Source organism: Hyla sarda, chromosome 2 (genome assembly GCF_029499605.1).
Source record: "Hyla sarda isolate aHylSar1 chromosome 2, aHylSar1.hap1, whole genome shotgun sequence".
Taxonomy (NCBI): Eukaryota; Metazoa; Chordata; class Amphibia; order Anura; family Hylidae; genus Hyla; species Hyla sarda.
In genome coordinates, this window is record NC_079190.1 from 332,326,757 (window position 1) to 332,347,274 (window position 20,518).

Below are 20,518 nucleotides of genomic sequence, written 5' to 3' on the forward strand. Positions count from 1 at the left end.
GTTATACACGGATAAACTGTTTCTGGCTCCACAGAAGCCGCTGCAGTTCAATGATTTAAAGCGGACGCTTTAAATAATTGAACTGCAGTGACTTCTGCGGGGCCAGATTCCCACTGCCGCTGCCCGATTCCCACCCTGTCCTTGGTTTTACAGTTACATGTCCTGGGGACTGCGCTCCTTCATGCTCCAGCGGCGTCCTGCGCTGTCACTGTGTACTGCGCAATGACGAGTGACGTCCTCAAAGCGACGTCACTCGTCAGTGCGCGGTGCACAGTGACAGGTCAGTACGCCGCTGGAGCATGAAGGAGCATGGTCCCCAGGACAGGCAACAATAAAACCAGGGATGGGGGAGGGAATCGGGCAGCGGCGGCGGGACTCTGGCCCCAGGACATGTAATTATAAAACCGGGGAGGGAATCGGGCAGTGCTGGCAGGACTCTGGGCCCACAGAAGCCGCTGCAGTTCATTGATTTAAAGCGCCCGCTTTAAATCATTGAACTGCAGCGACTACTGCGGGGCCAGGAACAGTTTATCCGGGTATTCACCCACACACATGCACCCTCATTTTAACAAGGATATTTGGGTAAAAAACTTTTTTTACCCAAATTTCCTTGGAAAAATGAGGGTGCGTGTAATAGGCCGTTGTGTGGTATACCCGATAAATAAGGTACTTATTTTCCACCATAATTTGCAAATAAATTCTTTAAAAATCAGACAATGTGATTATATGGACTTTTTTTTCTCAATATGCCTCTAATAGTTGAGGTATACCTATGATGAAAATGACACGCTCTCTCATCTTTTTAAATGGGAGAACTTGCACAATTGGTGGCTGACTAAATACTTTTTTTCCCCACTGTAAACTTTATCGCTTTTATTTACAGACAACAATAAATGGGTGATTGTGCAGGAGTAGAAACAGGATATGTGACATTGTTTATTCTATGTGGCATCTGACATTATCAACAGGAACCCTGGAGCATTTGTGATGTCCTTGCAAAAGTTTTATGTTGTTGAAAAAGGCTCAGGAGAGGACACATTCTGAATGACTGTATATAGTTAATATGAACAAAAAAGTAAGCTTAGAAAAGGTGCGATTTTCTCTGCAAAGTCCTTTTTCCCACAGCAATGACATATGTGACAGTTATGCTAATGCTAAGTGCCTTATGACATAGCCACTATTTTGGTGTGGGACAGTAACTAATTGTTTACCTGATTGTTAAAAATGGTAAATAGAGATGTCATACAAGTGTAGAACAACTTTTCATTGCCATTTACAATGATACTAATCTTAACCAATCCATCCATATATAAAAGCTATGTTAGTTAAAGAGATGAAGGGATTTAAAGGGGTACTCCGGTGAAAACCTTTTTTGTTTTAAATCAACTGGTGGCAGAAAGTTAAACATATTTGTAAATTACTATTACTATTCTATTAAAAAAGCTTAATCCTTCTTGTACTTATTAGCTGCTGAATACTACAGAGGAAATTCTTTTCTTTTTGGAATGCTCTCTGATGACATCATGAGCACAGTTCACTCTGCTGACGTTATTATAATAATAATAACAACGCTTTATTTATTTATTGTTGTCCTTAGTGGGATTTGAACCCAAGTCCCCAGCACTGCAAGGCAGCAGTTCTAACCACTGAGCCACCATGCTGCCCTTAGCATACATCTGCTATGCATGGTTGCTAAAATGGACAGAGATGTCAGCAGAGAGCACTGTGCTCCTGATGTCATCAGCATTCAGCAGTTAATAAGTAGTGGAAGGATTAAGATTTTTTTTATAGAAGTAATATACAAATATGTTTAACTTTCTGTCACCAGTTGATTTAAAAGAAAAAAGGTTTTCACTGGAGTATCCCTTTAAGAAGCATTCACACAGGCTGCATCTTTAAAGGGGTACTCCGGTGGAAAACATTTTTTTTTTAATCAATAAACAGATTTGTAAAATACTTCTATTAAAAAATGCTAATCCTTTCAGTACTTATCAGCTCCTGTATCCTCTTTTCTGTCTAACTACAGTGCTCTCTGCTGCCACCTCTGTCCATGTCAGGAACTGTCCAGAGAAGAAGAGGTTTGCTATGAGGGATTTTCTCCTGCTCTGGACAGTTCCTTTTCAGTTTGTTTTTCATTTAAGGATTATGACAAGATTAAAACTTTTCACCTATCCTTTTCTTAAATGGGTACGCTACCAGAATACAGTTATTTTAATCAACTGGTGCCTGAAATGTAAACTAATTTGTAAATTACTTCTATTAAAAAATCTTACTCCTTCCAGTACTTATCAGCTGCTGTATGATCCACAGGAAGTTCTTTTCTTTTTGAATTTCCTTTCTGTCTGAGCACAGTGCTCTCTGCTGACACCTCTGTCCATGTCAGGAACTGTCTAGAGAAGTATAGGTTTCCTCCTACTCTGGACAGTTACTAAAATGGACAGAGGTGTCAGCAGAGAGCACTGTGGTCAGACAGAAAGGACATTCAAAAAGAAAAGAACTTCCTGTGGCTCATTCAGCAGCTGATAAGTACTTAAGGGATTAAGATTTTTTAATAGAAGTAATTTACAAATCTGTTTAACTTTCTGGCACCAGTTCATAAAAAAAATTGCTCATTATAACATTGTAAGAACAATGGGGAACATTTATCAAAACCTGTCTAGAGGAAAAGTTGCTAAATTGCCTATAGCAACCAGATTGCTTCTTTTATTTTTGAAAAGGCCTCTGAAAAATGAAAGAAGTGATCTGATTGGTTGTTATGGGCAACTCAGCAACTTTTCCTCTGGACAGGTTTTGATAAGTCTAAGGCTGCATTCATATCTCGGTTTTACACTATGGGTGCCGGATCCGGCTGTGGGAGGGGCAAACCGGGCTCTCCTGTACCCCAGCCGGACCAACGCTGAACTCCATTCACTTTAATGAGCCGGCCGGAGTCAAACGGATACTCCGGTCGGCTCATTTTTGACCCGTATCCAGTTTTGTGACTGGACCTAAAACTGTAGTATACTACGGTTTTAGGTCCTGTCACAAAACTGGATACGGGTCAAAAATGAGCCGACCTGAGTCACTGTTTGACTCCGATCAGCTCATTAAAGTGAATGGAGTTCAGCGCTGGTCCGGCTGGGGTACGGGAGAGCCCGGTTTGCCCCTCCCCCAGCCGGATCCGGCACCCGTAGTGTAAAACCGAGATGTGAATGCAGCCGTAGCCACTGATTTTGGTCTAAAACTAAGTGAACTTACGTTTACAAAATGTATCAGGAGGAGACCACTTTCCGTCATCCACACACGCTACAAATCTATTGGTTCCAGGTACATGTTCATAGCCAGGTTGGCATTCATAACTTACAATGGAATCCTTAGGGAAAACAGTTTGTTCCAAAAAATCATCTTTCAGTGTTGCAAATGGAACATATGGAGGAGAAGTGCAAAAACCTGTTAAGAGAATTATACAATATGTCCTGTGAAATATCATCAGAAACTGCCAAAACAAATAGTTCCAATTTCTCTAGGTCAGGCTATGGTTCATAGAATACCTAAGATTTTTTTTAGCTTTATCTTGGAAGGAGCTTTCTGGAGCCTTGCAGTTTAGGCATCTTCGGACATGGGAGTTATATGGGGAGCAGAGGAGTGAATGTGTATGTTTATATCATTTAGTGAGTAGGTATATGATGAATATGGTGAACCTTTGGACAGAATTTACAGAACAGAATTAATGTTTGAGACCAACTTATTTAGTTCACACTCTAGTGTACATCACCTCTTGTTACATGGAGCAAACTGTGGACTTGTGGGAGAAAGAAGGTCAAAAAATAGTATGTACAGTATAGGCTATGGATTTCTTGCTGCAGATTATGTTGCAGATTTTATGAAAGTAAATCAATTATAAAATCTGCAGCATGAAATTCACAGCAAATATTGTATGCGTAAACATACCCTAAAACTTAGCTTTTATTTATATGTTCCAAAAACATAGTAGTAAAACAGCATTTTTTAAGGCATGGTGAGTATAGATGCAATAATTAATTTCATCATATGTTGTCTCCATATTTCATCCTCATATCCCAGCCTCATATCTCATCTTTATCATTTATCCCCATTTCCCATCCCTGCACTAGGTATTTTCTGCTCTGACAGACACTCAGCAGGGTGTTTAAAAGTCCCTGGCAATCTCTCAATGCATCTATCTCAGGGCCCATCATAGGCTCATGGATCCCTGGCGCAGGATTATTTTTTGCCTGCCCACCCCATGGGCGTGGCTATTTTTGTTAACTTCTCTTTAAATATGTCTTTTCCATACATGCCCATTCATATGACAAGGATTCTGCCTCTTCATCTCTATACCACACCCCTTATTGCAATTAGAGTATGTTCTAAAATATTCTTGACATGGCAAAAATAATTGTATATATTTTTATTCAATTTACTTCTGTTTAGGTGGTACAGGGGTCAAGACAGTGTCTCCTAAAGTGCTACAGGGTTTGTTTGTGTCAGTCTTGGCAGGAGGAGGATCACACTTTAACCAGAGTTATTCATACCTTCACTACTTACTTAAGGCTTTTTTTTACACTAGCATAATTCTATGGTAAAGCTGGGTTATGCCATCCTAATACGGACACAAAAATGCATCCATAGTACCCTAGTGTAAAAAGGTCCTAAATTTGTAAGCTACAACAACAATACAACAATGAAAATGCAAGTCTAACAGGAAGATAACTAATTATATGGTCAGGAACAGGTGTACGCTAACCTATAAAACCACCATACAGTGACTATACAGTGGTCAGATACCTGGTTTACAATGGTGCTCTGCAAACTATGGAAGAGAATACACCCCCGAAAAGATCAGTCACAGGTAGAATACACAACAATTATGGAGAACAAGAATCTACTCTCACTGGAGATGTTCTCTTTCTTTCCTTCTCCATACTCCCCGGACCACCATAAAGACTTATTTTTCCTGATGACTTGAGTTTCCTTCCAGGGCCTCTTTGGTTCTTTGTTTTCGCAAAAATCCCTAGACACCTAACTTACAGACCTCCAGACCAGACCTAGCCCCCTAAAAAGACATCCCCTCAGACCTAACTACTTTAAAATATAAATCACCATGAAAAATAGAGGCCCCAGACCACTAAAGAATAGACTCCCAGACCACTACACTAGACCACGTAAAAAAAATAATACAGAACCCAGACCACCAAAACACAAACATTCAGACTCCCATAAATACAGACCTTACAATAGTAACCAGACCACATAATAGTATACATACTTCAAACCAGACCTCAAAAAATACAAACCCAAGACCAGACCCCTAAAAATACAGACCCCAGACCACCTAAAATATACAGACCCCAGTCTAAACCCCTAAAAACCCAGACCCCAAGACCACCAAAAAACATATAGATGCCAGACATATAGATCACAGCAGCAGAACAAACATCTACTACCAGTTCACCATGGGGAAATATAAGGGTGAAGGTCAAGTAAATATACATATTGTTACGCCTAGCGCTCCGGGTCCCCGCTCCTCCCCGGAGCGCTCACGGCGTCTTTCTCCCTGCAGCTCCCCGGTCAGTCCCGCTGACCGGGAGCGCTGCACTGTCATGGCCGTTGGGGATGCGATTCGCACAGCGGGACGCGCCCGCTCGCGAGTCGCATCCCAGGTCACTTACCCGTTCCCGTCCCCTGCTGTCATGTGCTGGCGCGCGCGGCTCCGCTCTCTAGGGCGCGCGCGCGCCAGCTCCCTGAGACTTAAAGGGCCAGTGCACCAATGATTGGTGCCTGGCCCAATTAGCTTAATTGGCTTCCATCTGCTCCCTGCCTTTATCTGACCTCCTCCCATGCACTCCCTGGCCGGATCTTGTTGCCTTGTGCCAGTGAAAGCGTTTTGTGTGTCCAAAAGCCTGTGTACCAGTACTTCTGCTATCCACCCTGACTACGAACCTTGCCGCCTGCCCCCGACCTTCTGCTACGTCCAACCTTGCTTCTGTCTACTCCCTTGTACCGCGCCTATCTTCAGCAGCCAGAGAGGTTGAGCCGTTGCTAGTGGATACGACCTGGTCACTACCGCCGCAGCAAGTCCATCCCGCTTTGCGGCGGGCTCTGGTGAAAACCAGTAGTGACTTAGAACCGGTCCACTAGCACGGTCCACGCCAATCCCTCTCTGGCACAGAGGATCCACCTCCTGCCAGCCGGCATCGTGACAGTAGATCCGGCCATGGATCTCGCTGAAGTTCCTCTGCCTGTTGTCGCCGACCTCCCCACACTGGTCGCCCAGCAAGCCCGACAGATTGCCCAACAAGATCACCAGCTGTCGTACTTGACCACCATGACTCAGCAACTCCAGTCGCAGCTACAGCAGATTCAGTCTCAGCTACAGCAGCAGCAACCATCTCCTCCGCCAGCTCCTGCACCTCTTCCGCAGCGAGTGGCCACTCCTAGCCTCCGCCTGTCCTTGCCGGACAAATTTAATGGGGACTCTAAGTTTTGCCGTGGCTTTCTTTCGCAATGTTCCCTGCATTTGGAGATGATGTCGGATCAGTTTCCTACTGAAAGGTCTAAGGTGGCTTTCGTAGTCAGCCTTCTGTCTGGAAAAGCCCTGTCATGGGCCACACCGCTCTGGGACCGCAATGACCCCGTCACTGCCTCTGTACACTCCTTCTTCTCGGAAATTCGAAGTGTCTTTGAGGAACCTGCCCGAGCCTCTTCTGCTGAGACTGCCCTGCTGAACCTGGTCCAGGGTAATTCTTCCGTTGGCGAGTACGCCATACAATTCCGTACTCTTGCTTCTGAACTATCCTGGAATAATGAGGCCCTCTGCGCGACCTTTAAAAAAGGCCTATCCAGCAACATTAAAGATGTTCTGGCCGCACGAGAAACTCCTGCTAACCTGCATGAACTCATTCATCTAGCCACTCGCATTGACATGCGTTTTTCTGAGAGACATCAAGAGCTCCGCCAGGAAAAAGACTTAGATCTCTGGACACCTCTCCCACAGTCTCCACTGCAATCTGCGCCTAGGCCTCCCGCCGAGGAAGCCATGCAAGTGGATCGGTCTCGCCTGACCCTGGAAGAGAGGAATCGCCGTAAGGAAGAGAATCTTTGTCTGTACTGTGCCAGTACCGAACATTTTTTGGTGGATTGCCCTATCCGTCCTCCACGTCTGGGAAACGCACGCTCGCACCCAGCTCTCGTGGGTGTGGCGTCTCTTGATGCTAAGTCGGCTTCTCCACGTCTCACGGTGCCTGTACGGATTTCTACTTCAGCCAGCTCTTCCCTCTCAGCCGTGGCCTGCCTGGATTCTGGTGCCTCTGGGAATTTTATTCGGGAGTCCTTGGTGAATAAATTCCGCATTCCGGTGACCCGTCTTGTCAAGCCACTCCACATTTCCGCGGTCAACGGAGCCAGGTTGGATTGCACCGTGCGTTACCGCACGGAGCCCCTCCTAATGTGCATCGGACCTCATCACGAGAAAATTGAATTTTTGGTCCTTCCCAATTGCACTTCCGAAATTCTCCTTGGACTACCCTGGCTTCTACACCATTCCCCAACCCTGGACTGGTCCACTGGGGAGATCAAGAGTTGGGGTCCCTCTTGTTCCAAGGACTGCCTTAAACCGGTTCCCAGTACTCCCTGCCGTGACCCTGTGGTTCCTCCTGTATCCGGTCCCCCTAAGGTCGTTAGGGACTCTGCCTGCCACAGAAAATGCCTCTCCCCCCCTCCCAGTCCACTCAGGCAAGCCTCGGTGCCTCCTCATGGCCCTCGTCCTGGTGTCACACTGCCCCGTGCCAGGCCTCGCCCTCTGCCCTCCCTCCCCATTCCCACTCCTGCTGTACTGCCTGCCATTGAGGAAACCATTCATTCCTTCCCGGTGTCCTCATCCCAGGGGAGGCAGTCACCGGACAAAAAAAAGGGGAGACCTAAGGGGGGGGGTACTGTTACGCCTAGCGCTCCGGGTCCCCGCTCCTCCCCGGAGCGCTCACGGCGTCTTTCTCCCTGCAGCTCCCCGGTCAGTCCCGCTGACCGGGAGCGCTGCACTGTCATGGCCGTTGGGGATGCGATTCGCACAGCGGGACGCGCCCGCTCGCGAGTCGCATCCCAGGTCACTTACCCGTTCCCGTCCCCTGCTGTCATGTGCTGGCGCGCGCGGCTCCGCTCTCTAGGGCGCGCGCGCGCCAGCTCCCTGAGACTTAAAGGGCCAGTGCACCAATGATTGGTGCCTGGCCCAATTAGCTTAATTGGCTTCCATCTGCTCCCTGCCTTTATCTGACCTCCTCCCATGCACTCCCTGGCCGGATCTTGTTGCCTTGTGCCAGTGAAAGCGTTTTGTGTGTCCAAAAGCCTGTGTACCAGTACTTCTGCTATCCACCCTGACTACGAACCTTGCCGCCTGCCCCCGACCTTCTGCTACGTCCGACCTTGCTTCTGTCTACTCCCTTGTACCGCGCCTATCTTCAGCAGCCAGAGAGGTTGAGCCGTTGCTAGTGGATACGACCTGGTCACTACCGCCGCAGCAAGTCCATCCCGCTTTGCGGCGGGCTCTGGTGAAAACCAGTAGTGACTTAGAACCGGTCCACTAGCACGGTCCACGCCAATCCCTCTCTGGCACAGAGGATCCACCTCCTGCCAGCCGGCATCGTGACACATATATTAGTATTAGATAACAATACCTGTGAATTTTGTGTCAGGATCGAACTCCTGTGTCAGTGCTTCACAATCACGATCCCCTATAATGATAGAAAAAAAAGACACTGTTAATGCAGTAAGGCATTTCTGTAGCTTTTCTCAAAGACTATTGTCTTGTACAGTCTTAGTGGTATCCTGCCTCAGTCAGTGACTGGCAGATTGGCACGGTGAGCTACAGTTTCTCCCATAAGTAAGTATCTGGAGTTAGACAGATTATGGTACGTGAGTCGGGGTGTTTAGACGTATCACAGGGCACTGTTAACCTACACAGTCCGAAGATATGACAGCTTCTCCTGGGCCAGACGCAGAATAATAAATACATCGATGCGGAGTAACGGATAACTGTCTCTTTACTGATAATAGAGGTGGCAGATTTTTGAGAATACAGAAGTTTGTGCAGTGAGATGGGCAGAGTGGAGCCTGGGGAGCTGATCGCATTGCTGGGAGTTGTAGTGGCTGTTGAATGCAGCCTGAAGATTAGTGGAAGCACATGCTGACTGAAAGCTATAGCTTGACTGACTGAAGTAGAGATTTTTTCCATGGGGCTTTTACTTGCTGCCAGGCTTTGACAATTCCCCTGCACACCAGGGCCTTAGGTTTGGGGGTCTCCCATTGGGGCATCAGAGTCACCTGGTCACTCTGGCTCGATCTTTTAAAGGTGCAGTGCATAATTAAATGCATAGCATGACATGACAATATTACACAAAATAACAAAGTGAAATAATTAAATAGTGGGCCCAGTAAACGATCAGTAAGGGGGTCTGAAACAATCTCTAACCCACAGGACAGCCTTTGGTGCTGGGACATCACAAGTATACCCCTCATTTTTTGTAAATATTGTAGTATATCTTTTCATGTGACAACTGCTACAAAGTAAAGTAGTGAGTGCACAGTCTGTATAACAGTGTTTAAAGGGGTTATCCAGGAAAAAACTTTTTTTTTCACATATGGACTGGCTCCAGAAAGTTAAACAGATTTGTAAATTACTTCTATTAAAAAATCTTAATCCTTTCAGTACTTATGAGCTTCTGAAGTTAAGGTTATTCTTTTCTGTCTAATAGCTCTCTGATGACACCTGTCTCGGGAAACGCCCAGTTTAGAAGCAAATCCCCATAGCAAACCTCTTCTAAGCTGGGCGGTTCCCGAGACATGTGTCATTAGAGAGCACTTAGACAGAAAAGAACAACCTTAACTTCAGAAGCTCATAAGTACTGAAAGGATTAAGATTTTTTTATAGAAGAAATTTACAAATCTGTTTAATTTTCTGGAGCCAGTTGATATATATAAAAAAAGTTTTTTCTTGGATAACCTCTTTAATGTTGTGTCCCCTCAGAATAACACAAAACAACCACATTTTCAAAAAGTTTGCTTAACTCTAGGTATAAATAGTAAAACATTTTCATAGTAAAATAGTCACAGAAGGTGTTATCCAGTAAAAACTTTTTTAACCCCTTAAGGACCAGGGGTTTTTCCGTTTTTGCACTTAAATTTTTTCCTCCTTACCTTTAAAAAATCATAACTCTTTCAATTGTGCACCTAAAAATCCATATGATGGCGTATTTTTGCGCCACCAATTCTACTTTGTAATGACATCAGTCATTTTACTCAAAAATCTACGAAGAAACGGGGAAAAATTCATTGTGCGACAAAATTTAAGAAAAAACACAATTTTGTAACTTTTGGGGGCTTCCATTTCTATGAAGTAAATTTTTTGGTAAAAATTACACCTTCTCTTTATTCTGTAGGTCCATACTATTAAAATGATACCCTATTTATATAGGTTTGATTTTGTCGTACTTCTGGAAAAAGTGCAGGAAATTATATGTTTAAAATTGTCCTCTTCTGACCCCTATATCTTTAAAAAATTGTTCTGGTAATGTGACCAGTGGACACTGGAGGTGGGAACACACTGCTGACACACGCTGCTTGTTTATTTATCATTAACCGCTTAACCCCTTAAGGACAATGGACGTACTCATACGCCCCTATTCCGAGTCCTTAAGGACCAAGGATGTAGGAGTACGTCCTGTCCATTCCCGGCCCCCCTCAGCCAGCTGGAGCGGAGCCGGTGCCCGATACCTGCTGATATCGATCAGCAGGCATCGCGGCATATCGCCCAGGGGGGTCATGATGACCCCCCATGTCGGCGATGGCCACAGATCGCTGAACAATTCAGCCCAGCGATCTGCGGCGGATTCCGGGTCAATCGGGTCTCCAGTGACCCGGAATTACTGGCTGATCGGGGCCATCTCTGACGGCCCGAACAGCCATAGCCAGCAGGGGTGAGGTGGCACTGCTGCCACCTCACGATCGCCCTGATTCATCGGCCGGTTTACCGGCCGACCAATCAGGGCACCTGCTGCGGGTGTCACTCCCGCAACCCAATCCACCCCTCTTCCGGAGGACGTGATCGGGTGCGGGAAGAGGACCCCGGCAGCTGGGGACCCCGATCCCCGGTGTCCCTGTTGGGATCAGGGCCCAAAGAGCGGCGGCGGCGGCAAGGGACTGACCTGCAGCGTGGATCAGCAGTTGGGTGAGGGACAGTCTCCTGCCATTGCTTAGCAACAGATGGCAGCATGCAACAAGGGCATGCTAGGAGCTGTAGTTATGCAACAGCAGGAGGCAGACCACCACAACTCCCAGCATTCCCAGCAACAGCTGACAGCATGCAAAAAGGGCATGCTGGGACTTATAGTTTTGCAACAGCTGGAGGCACATTTTTTCTATTTCAACTAAAGTGCATGCTGGGAGTTGCAGTGGTGCATCTGCTGGTTGCATAACTACAACTCCCAGCATGCCCGTTGGCTGTCGGTGACTGCTGAGAGTTGTAGTTTTGCAACAGCTGAAGGCACACTGGTTGTGAAACGCTGAGTTAAGTAGCAAACCAGTGTGTCTCCAGCTGTTGCAAAACTACAATCCCCAGCCAAAGCAGTATGCCTCCAGCTGTTGCATAACTACAAGTCCCAGCATGCCCTTCCACTGTCTGTACATGCTGGAGGTTGTAGCTTTTGCAACAGCTGAAGGCACACTGGTTGCAAAACACTGAGTTTGTTACCAAACTCGGTGTTTCACAACCAGTGTGCCTCCAGCTGTTGCAAAACTACAACTCCCAGCGTGCACTGATAGACCGTACATGCTGGGAGTTGTAATTTTGCAACAGCTGGATGTTTCTCCCCCCCCCCCCCCCAAGGTGAATGTACAGGGTACACTCACATGGGCGGAGGTTTACAGTAAGTATCCGGTTGCAAGTTTGAGCTGCGGCAGCGAGCCAGCGAGAAACTACTGTGAACCTCCGCCCCTGTGACTGTACCCTAAAAACACTACACTACACTAACACACAATAAAAGAAAAAGTAAAAAAACACTACATATACACATACCCCTACACAGCCCCCCTCCCCAATAAAAATGACAAACGTCTGGTACGCCACTGTTTCCAAAATGGAGCCTCCAGCTGTTGCAAAACAACTACTCTCAGTATTGCCAGATAGCCACTGACTGGCATGCTGGGAGTTTTACAACAGCTGGAGGCACCCTGTTTGGGAATCACTGGCGTAGAATACCCCTATGTCCACCCCTATGCAAGTCCCTAAAAAATTTAGGCCTCAAATGCGCATGGCGCTCTTTCGCTTTGGAGAGCTGTCGTATTTCAAGGCAACAGTTTAGGGTCACATATGGGGTATCGCCGTACTCGGGAGAAATTGTGTTACAAATTTTGGGGGGTATTTTCTGCTATTACCATTTTTAAAAATGTAAAATTTTTGGGAAACCAAGTATTTTAGGTAAAAAAATATTTTTAGTTTTTTACATATGCAAAAGTCGTGAAACACCTGTGGGGTATTAAGGTTCACATTACCCCTTTTTACGTTCCCCGAGGGGTCTAGTTTCCAAAATGGTATGCTATGTGGTTTTTTTTTGCTGTTCTGGCACCATAGGGGCTTCCTAAATGCGGCATGCCCCCAGAGCAAAATTTGCTTTAAAAAAGCCAAATGTGACTCCTTCTCTTCTGAGACCTGTAGTGCGCCAGCAGAGCACTTTTCACCCCCATATGGGGTGTTTTCTGAATCGGGAGAAATTGGGCTTCAAATTTTGGGGGGTATTTTCTGCTATTACCCTTTTTAAAAATGTAAAATTTTGGGGAAACCAAGCATTTTAGGTAAAAAAAATTTTTTTACATATGCAAAAGTCGGGAATCACCTGTGGGGTATTAAGGTTCACTTTATCTCTTGTTATGTTCCCCGAGGGGTCTAGTTTCCAAATTGGTATGCCATGTGTTTTTTTTTTTTGCTGTTCTGGCACCATAGGGGCTTCCTAAAGGTGACATGCCCCCCAAAAACCATTTGTCGCTCCTTCCCTTCTGAGCCCTCTACTGCGCCCGCCGAACACTTTACATAGACATATGAGGTATGTGCTTACTCGAGAGAAATTGGGTTTCAAATACAACTACAAATTTTCTCTTTTTTACCCCTTGTAAAAATTCAAAAATTGGGTCTACAAGAACATGTGAGTGTAAAAAATGAAGATTTTGAATTTTCTCCTTCACTTTGCTGCTATTCCTGTGAAACACCTAAAGGGTTAAAACACTTACTGAATGTCATTTTGAATACTTTGGGGGGTGCAGTTTTTATAATGGGGTCATTTATGGGGTATTTCTAAGATGAAGACCCTTCAAATCCACTTCAAAACTGAACTGGTCACTGAAAAATAGTGAGTTTGAAAATTTTGTGAAAAATTTAAAAATTGCTGCTGACCTTTGAAGCCCTCTGGTGTCTTCCAAAAGTAAAAACTCATAAATTTTATGATGCAAACATAAAGTAGACATATTGTATATGTGAACAAAAAAAATTTATTTTGAATATCCATTTTCCTTATAAGCAGAGAGCTTCAAAGTTAGAAAAATACTAAATTTTCATTTTTTCATAAATTTTGGGGATTTTTCACCAAGAAAGGATGCAAGATACCACAAAATTTTACCACTATGTTAAAGTAGAATATGTCACGAAAAAACAATCTCGGAATCAGAATGATAACTAAAAGCATTCCAGAGTTATTAATGCTTAAAGTGACAGTGGTCAGAATTGCAAAAAATGGCCGAGCCCTTAAAGAGCACCTGTCATCAACTAAACTTTCCCTAATCCCCCTGCCCATCTGTCCCTAACTGTAACTAAGCCTATCCCTGTGTTTATTGAGGGTGTAAACCGCATGTAAATACCTTTATATATTCAGCTTCGGTAGCTCAGGAGCGCTCTTTCACAGAGGAGCGAAAGGAGGCGTGTCCCGGCAGGCGCGACGTCACATGAAGCCAGGCCGGGACTGCTGCTTCCGCCCTCTTCTTGTATTCTGCGCTCCCTCCCAGGAGCGCGCATACAAGCACTGTACAGGGGAAGGACGTGTGAGGTGAGATTTCCGAACCCGTGAGAAAACCGAACCGCTCCTCCCCTCAGCTCCTGCCCGAGCTAGAGCGAGGAGGAGCGAGGGCAGAGCCCGAGGTCGCAGCACGTCTGCAGTGTATAATTAAGCCACGCCCCTTTAAGATCGGAAATCTCACATGTAGGACGCAGCTCTACATTACACAGGCAGACACAGCAGGGGGAGAGCGAGGACGAACACAGCCCCTCCCCCCTGCTGTGTCTGCAGAGGACATCATCTAGCCCGGGAGGTTTATAGTGTGCACGGGGAAAGGAAAACACAGAGCGGGGGGAGGGGAGAGAAGACGTAGGTGCACAGCTCCTTCACATCCCCCTGCTCTGTCTTGGAGGAGATAAGTCTGCACGGTCAGAATAAGTCACAGCAGGGGAGAGAGGACGGACATGACCGCTCCCTAATGACTGCTATGTGTGATGGAGGATACATGACAGCTCCCTAATGACTGCTATGTGTGATGGAGGATATACTGCACAGCTCCCTGACTGCTATGTGTGATGGAGGATATACTGCACCGCTCCCTAATGACTGCTATGTGTGATGGAGGACATACATGACAGCTCCCTAATGACTGCTATGTGTGATGGAGGACATACATGACAGCTCCCTAATGACTGCTATGTGTGATGGAGGACATACTGCACAGCTCCCTAATGACTGCTATGTGTGATGGAGGACATACATGACAGCTCCCTAATGACTGCTATGTGTGATGTAGGATACATGACAGTTCCCTAATGACTGCTATGTGTGATGGAGGACACACATGACAGCTCCCTAATGACTGCTATGTGTGATGGAGGACATACATGACAGCTCCCTAATGACTGCTATGTGTGATGGAGGATACATGACAGCTCCCTAATGACTGCTATGTGTGATGGAGGATACATGACAGCTCCCTAATGACTGCTATGTGTGATGGAGGATACATGACAGCTCCCTAATGACTGCTATGTGTGATGGAGGACATACATGACAGCTCCCTAATGACTGCTATGTGTGATGGAGGACATACATGACAGCTCCCTAATGACTGCTATGTGTGATGGAGGACATACATGACAGCTCCCTAATGACTGCTATGTGTGATGGAGGATACATGACAGCTCCCTAATGACTGCTATGTGTGATGGAGGATACATGACAGCTCCCTAATGACTGCTATGTGTGATGTAGGATACATGACAGCTCCCTAATGACTGCTATGTGTGATGGAGGATACATGACAGCTCCCTAATGACTGCTATGTGTGATGGAGGATACATGACAGCTCCCTAATGACTGCTATGTGTGATGGAGGATACATGACAGCTCCCTAATGACTGCTATGTGTGATGGAGGATACTGCACAGCTCCCTAATGACTGCTATGTGTGATGGAGGACATACATGACAGCTCCCTAATGACTGCTATGTGTGATGGAGGACATACATGACAGCTCCCTAATGACTGCTATGTGTGATGGAGGATACATGACAGCTCCCTAATGACTGCTATGTGTGATGGAGGATACATGACAGCTCCCTAATGACTGCTATGTGTGATGGAGGATACATGACAGCTCCCTAATGACTGCTATGTGTGATGGAGGACATACATGACAGCTCCCTAATGACTGCTATGTGTGATGGAGGATACATGACAGCTCTCTAATGACTGCTATGTGTGATGGAGGATACATGACAGCTCCCTAATGACTGCTATGTGTGATGGAGGATACATGACAGCTCCCTAATGACTGCTATGTGTGATGGAGGACATACATGACAGCTCCCTAATGACTGCTATGTGTGATGGAGGACATACATGACAGCTCCCTTATGACTGCTATGTGTGATGGAGGATACATGACAGCTCCCTAATGACTGCTATGTGTGATGGAGGACATACATGACAGCTCCCTAATGACTGCTATGTGTGATGGAGGATACATGAGAGCTCCCTAATGACTGCTATGTGTGATGGAGGACATACATGACAGCTCCCTAATGACTGCTATGTGTGATGGAGGATACATGACAGCTCCCTAATGACTGCTATGTGTGATGGAGGATACATGACAGCTCCCTAATGACTGCTATGTGTGATGGAGGATACTGCACAGCTCCCTGATGACTGCTATGTGTGATGGAGGATACATGACAGCTCCCTAATGACTGCTATGTGTGATGGAGGATACATGACAGCTCCCTAATGACTGCTATGTGTGATGGAGGACATACATGACAGCTCCCTAATGACTGCTATGTGTGATGGAGGATATACTGCACAGCTCCCTAATGACTGCTATGTGTGATGGAGGATACACTGCACAGCTCCCTAATGACTGCTATGTGTGATGGAGGATACATGACAGCTCCCTAATGACTGGACAAATATAATGCGAGTTTCGGGAGAAGAACCAGGGGAAGGAGCTATTACAGTGACAGAAGTAAGATGACACCACAAAGCAGGGAGTGCAGTGAGAGGATACAATGTAAGATAACAGGTGCTGAGGGGCGGGGGAGGTGGTGTAGGCTTCTACCTCACAGTGATGCTCATGCATGATTGACAGGCACTGAACTTCCTAGGAAAAGACCAGTGCCCTCAGCATTAGTCCTAAGAGCTGTACGTTTACTATGCAAAGCATAGGATGCTGCTTCCAGACCAGGGATAGAAGAGTGACCTCTAGTGGCCAAAAGTATAAAATGAAAAAACTGGTATAAATATTAATATTTTTTAATGAATATATATTACAATATGTCTTCATTAATGATTAGGAACAACATATTAAAAGTTTTTGTTGATGAGAGGTGCTCTTTAACCCCTTAAGGACTCAGGGTTTTTGCACTTTCGTTTTCTCCTCCTTACCTTTCAAAAATCATAACCCTTTTAATTTTCCACCTAAAAATCCATATTATGGCTTATTTTTTGCGTCGCCAATTCTACTTTGCAGTGACATTAGTCATTTTACCCAAAAATGCACGGGGAAACGGAAAAAAAAATCATTGTGCGAAAAAAATCGAAAAAAAAACGCAATTTTTTTACTTTTGGAGGCTTCCGTTTCTACGCAGCGCATATTTCGGTAAAAATTACACCTTATTATTCTGTAGGTCCATACAGTTAAAATGATACCCTACTTATATAGGTTTGATTTTGTCGCACTTCTGGAAAAAATCATAACTACATGCAGGAAAATTTATACGTTTAAAAATGTCATCTTCTGACCCCTATAACTTTTACGCTTTTTTGGACTTTGGAATTTTTTTGCGCGTACGCCATTGACCGTGCGGTTTAATTAATGATATATTTTTATAGTTCGGACATTTACGCACGCGGCGATACCACATATGTTTATTTATTTATTTTTTTACACTGTTTTATTTTTTTATGGGAAAAGGGGGGGTGATTCAAACTTTTATTAGGGAAGGGGTTAAATGACCTTTATTAACACTTTTTTTTAACATTTTTTTTGCAGTGTTATAGGTCCCATAGGGACCTATAACACTGCACACACTGATCTTCTACACAGATCACAGGCGTGTATTAACACGCCTGTGATCAGTGTTATCGGCGCTTGACTGCTCCTGCCTGGATCTCAGGCACGGAGCAGTCATTCGTCGATCGGACACCAAGGAGGCAGGTAAGGGCCCTCCCGGTGTCCGGTCAGCTGTTCGGGACGCCGCGATTTCACCGCGGCGGTCCCGAACAGCCCGACTGAGCAGCCGGGTCACTTTCACTTTCAGCTTTGACCGCCGCTTCAAAAGGGTTAATACCGCACATCGCCGCGATCGGCAATGTGTGGTATTAGCCGCGGGTCCCGGCCGTTGATGAGCGCCGGGACCGACGCGATATGATGCGGGATCGCGGCGCGATCCCGCTTCATATCGCGGGAGCCGGCGCAGGACGTAAATATACGTCCTGCGTCGTTAAGGGGTTAAGGTGTAAAAAGGCCTGGTCCTTAAGGGGTTAAGGCAGTGTTTCCCAACCAGCGTGCCTCCAGCTGTTGCAAAACTACAACTTCCAGCATGCCTAGACAGCCTTTATGCTGGAAGTTGTAGTTTTGCAACAGCTGGAGGCACCCTCGTTGGGAAACACTGCCTTAAAGGGTACATTCACATGTACAGGATCTGCATATTTTTGCTGCATATTTTGTGCAGCAGACTTTGCAACCCATTAGCTTAAAAAATATGCAGCAGATCCTGTACGTGTGAACGTACCCTAAGGACGCAAGGCGTACATGTACGCCCTGTGTCTGCTCCCACTCCCACTTTCCTAGTAGGAAAGCTGAATGATGATTCCTGTTATTTCTCACAGGAATCATAATTCAGCTTTCCAGTCATATTTTTTCACCCAGCTTTCCTAGACTTTGGAACAGCAAAGTTTGCCTAAATATGTGTTACCACATATTTAGGCAAACTTTGCTGTACGGAAGTCTAGGAAAGCTGGGTGAAAAAAATATGGTTGTTGAAAGGTTGTATCAGGGCATGCTGTGAGTTGTAGTTAGTGAAAGGCTGCTTTCAGTGGAGTTCTCCTTTATTATTGTTTTATTTAATTTTTTTCTTATCTCTTTCTGTTAGTTCTTTTTTCAAGGTCTTGTTCCAAATAAGTTACTTTTCCCGTAACTAAAGTTGCTTACTAAAGAATTCAAACTACCGTATTTTTCGCCGTATAAGACGCACTTTTTCTTCCCCAAAACTGGGGTGGAAAAAGTCGGTGCGTCTTATACGGCGAATACACCTCTATCGCGGCGGTCCCTGCGGCCATCAACGGCCGGGACCCGCGGCTAATACAGGACATCACCGATCGCGGTGATGCCCTGCATTAACCCTTCAGACTCGGCGATCAAACCTGACCGCCGCGTTTGAAGGGAAAGTGACACTAACCCGGCTGTTCAGTCGGGCTGTTCGGGACCACCGCGATTTCACCGCGGTGGTCCCGAACAGCCCGACTGAATAGCCGGGTTAGTGCTTACAGGACACCGGGGGGGACCTTACCTGCCTCCTCGGTGTCTTCTCCATTCAGGGATCCCCTGTATGCCGGCGCTCTCCTTCCTCGTCATCACGTCGTCGCGTACGTGCGTCGGCATGCGTAACGACGTGATGGCGGCGACGGAGAGCGAGGATACCCGTCCGGCAGCAGAGACGTTCCAGAGCGACGGGGACACGGTGACAGCGATGGAGCGACATCCAGGGCAGCGGTGACGGGTCCGGAGCGGCGGGGACATGTGAGTATTACCTCCTCCTGCAGTGGTCTTCAATCTGTGGACCTCCAGATGTTGCAAAACTACAACTCCCAGCATGCCTGGACAGCCAACGGCTGTCCGGGCATGCTGGGAGTTGTAGTTTTGCAACATCTGGAGGTCCGCAGGTTGAAGACCACTATTGGGTTCAAAATCTTAATTTTTTTAGATTTTGCACCTAAAAATTGGGTGCGTCTTATACGCCGGTGCGTCCTATAGGGCGAAAAATACGGTATCTGCTAATTGGCTAGCTATGTATCCAGGGAAAAAGTACGTAAAATCAAAACAATTATATCACCTTTTACTCGTGTCCACATTTTAATTGGTCAATGTAAATACGCCCTTTGCCTTTTTATACTGATGCTTAATGCAATAAAGTAGAGTCTGTTTCCCCCATATATTTTTGCCATTTTTTCCTATGAGGGAGACACTGGCGCCAGGGAAGGTTACACAAACCAAGGTGGAACTAAGACACTATATGACAGGGGTAGATAGTGAGGAGTTGCAGATCCTTTCAGCTGGGTGCTCGCTCCGGGGTCGAGAAGGCCAACCCAAAAGTCCGGTAAGATTGATTGTCTGTTTTACTTGGAACGAGGGCTCTGTCCAAAATCTCATTCCTGTAAATGTATTGTGCATCAGGGATGCATAGTGACCTGTGTGTCAGGGATACACAGTGTCTTGTGTGTCAGGGACACATGCTAAGGTTAACTGTTTAGTGTATCAGGGATACACCTAAGGTTAACTGTTTTGTGTATCAGAGATACACGCATGGGTTAATTGAACCAAGGATAGTATATAATATACTTAACAGTGTCTAGGAGACCCAATTCTGTTCAGTACCTTGGTTTGTTGTACCCTTCAAACTCTTTTTAGAAGTGTTAAGATTCTTTGTTTGTCTGAGAATCTCTCTCAGGTGGTAAGTATACGAGAGGGGCTCAGTGATATTTGATAAGTTGATTTGTATATTTATTGTAAGTTGTTAAGACATCCGTAAGATGCCCCACCCCTCCGGCTAGAGGGAACTCCATGACCCGGAGATCAGTGAAAGCAAGTGATGGACAGTCTATAAACAATCCTCCATCCTATATATTTATCTAAAAGATGTAGACGTCCTCCTTATCCATTGACAGGAATTGTCGGAGCCTTCACGGTTCAGCACAGCAGGTCCGGTAGGAGTTATAATTAGTAA

The 20,518-nt window shown here is 45.8% G+C and overlaps 2 protein-coding genes across 5 annotated transcripts in view; one reads left to right on the forward strand and one right to left on the reverse strand.

Moving 5' to 3' along the window:
* LOC130356430 (uncharacterized) overlaps window positions 1-20,518 on the forward strand; it is a 628,644-nt gene that overhangs the window by 174,307 nt on the left and 433,819 nt on the right. The window lies entirely within an intron of this gene.
* Window positions 1-20,518, reverse strand: part of LOC130356426 (C4b-binding protein alpha chain-like) — a 298,320-nt gene that overhangs the window by 153,837 nt on the left and 123,965 nt on the right. For all 4 annotated transcript variants that reach the window (XM_056557959.1, XM_056557958.1, XM_056557960.1 and 1 more), the window contains exons 5-6: window positions 8,667-8,723; window positions 3,238-3,429 (exon numbers count right to left, since the gene is read on the reverse strand). In XM_056557959.1, coding sequence (XP_056413934.1) covers window positions 3,238-3,429; window positions 8,667-8,723 — 249 coding nt within the window. The remainder of the gene's footprint in view (window positions 1-3,237; window positions 3,430-8,666; window positions 8,724-20,518) is intronic.